The sequence below is a fragment of the Oryctolagus cuniculus genome, chromosome X (assembly GCF_964237555.1).
Source record: "Oryctolagus cuniculus chromosome X, mOryCun1.1, whole genome shotgun sequence".
Lineage (NCBI taxonomy): Eukaryota > Metazoa > Chordata > Mammalia > Lagomorpha > Leporidae > Oryctolagus > Oryctolagus cuniculus.
Window position 1 is genome coordinate 133,093,292 of NC_091453.1, and position 1,550 is coordinate 133,094,841.

Sequence of the window (1,550 nt, forward strand, 5' to 3'; positions counted from 1 at the left end):
GATACTCCTCACTGAGGGCTGCCATTGTGACTTGCCAACTGCCTCCTCCCACATCCTAGCCTTCCCTGCAGTTCTACTTGTCTTCTTCTCTGCCTGGATCTTTTCTTTCCTTTTGGGGAAGCAAAAGGTGCTCTTGACTAAAGTCAGTAACAAAGAGAACCACAACAGCACCCCTACCCTGCAGTGATCACCAGACTTTCTTGTTGGAGATCCTTCCATCAGCATCACGATGTATCATTTCATCCAATGATGAAAGTGCCATGCATGCTCTCCCAGACTGCCTCTGGTCTGGTAGATCGATGCATTTCTATTGCATTTTTTTCTTTTAGAAATCAAGAGCCATGGTGAGAGGCAATGTAACCAGAACCTCAGAATTCTTCCTCCTGGGACTGTCAGGGATGCCTGAACATCAACCTGTCCTCTTCAGCTTGTTTCTGTTCATGTACCTGGTCACCATGGTGGGGAACATGCTCATCATCCTGGCCATCAGCTCTTCTACCACCCTCCACAGTCCCATGTACTTCTTCATAGCCAGTCTGTCGTGTGTTGACATCTGCTTTACCTCCGTCACTATACCAAAGATGCTGATAAACATCCAAACCCACCGCCAGTCTATCTCCTATGTCGGGTGCCTCACTCAGATGTATTTTCTAATTTTGTTTCTAGAACTAGACAATGTGCTATTGGCAGTCATGGCATATGACAGATTTGTAGCCATATGTCAACCTCTGCGCTACACCACAATCATGAGCCCCCAGTTCTGTATCACTTTGGTGTCTGTGGCTCTGCTTGTCACAAACATCTATCCCTTGGTCCACACCCTCCTCATGGATACATTGTCCTTCTGCGCACATGTCAGAATACACCATATTTTCTGTGAGCTCTATGCATTGTTGAAGCTTTCCTGCTCAGACATCCACACCAATGAGCTGGTTGTTTATACCTTAGGGAGTGTTCTTTTTGTCATCCCCTTCTTCTTTATTTCTCTGTCATATATGCACATTTTCTCAGCCATCCTAAGACTGCATTCTTCACAGAGCAAGCTGAAGGCCTTTTCAACATGCAGTTCCCACCTCGCAGTGGTGTCCCTGTTCTATGGGGCCCTCTTTGGGGTCTATCTGCGCCCTTCCTCCTCCTACACCATTGAGGATTCCGTGGCCACGGTGTTATATGCAGTGGTGGCTCCTATGCTCAATCCCTTCATTTACAGCCTAAGGAATAAGGACATGAAAGGGGCCCTAAGAAGTCTCCTCGGCTGGGGACAGCTCTCCTCTTGAGAACAGCAACTTCCGCCTCCCAGCACACATGCCTTCTCCCCGCTTCATGTGGGCAGGGACTGTCCACAAGGCCCATGGGGCAGGCGTTCAGCCCGGCCCTGCCTCTCTGCTGTCGTCACCTTCTTCCACTTGGTCAACCAACACGCCCTGAGTGACTCTCGTGGGCCAGTCCCTGGGGAAGCAGCTTGTTTGCGTGGGGACCCGGTTTCCAACTCGTCCTCTCTGTCCTTCCCCAGCCCCTGCAGCCCCTGCCTGCCCCGTGGGTTTTGATGG

At 50.2% G+C, this 1,550-nt stretch overlaps 1 protein-coding gene across 1 annotated transcript; it reads left to right on the forward strand.

Annotated features, from left to right (window-relative positions):
- The first annotated feature begins 337 nt into the window (after nucleotides 1–337).
- LOC138847574 (olfactory receptor 1D2-like) lies at nucleotides 338–1,277 on the forward strand. Its single transcript, XM_070066708.1, has one exon. The coding sequence runs from the start codon at nucleotides 342–344 to the stop codon at nucleotides 1,275–1,277; it is 936 nt and encodes a 311-aa protein (XP_069922809.1). The 5' UTR covers nucleotides 338–341.
- Nucleotides 1,278–1,550: the final 273 nt, after the last annotated feature.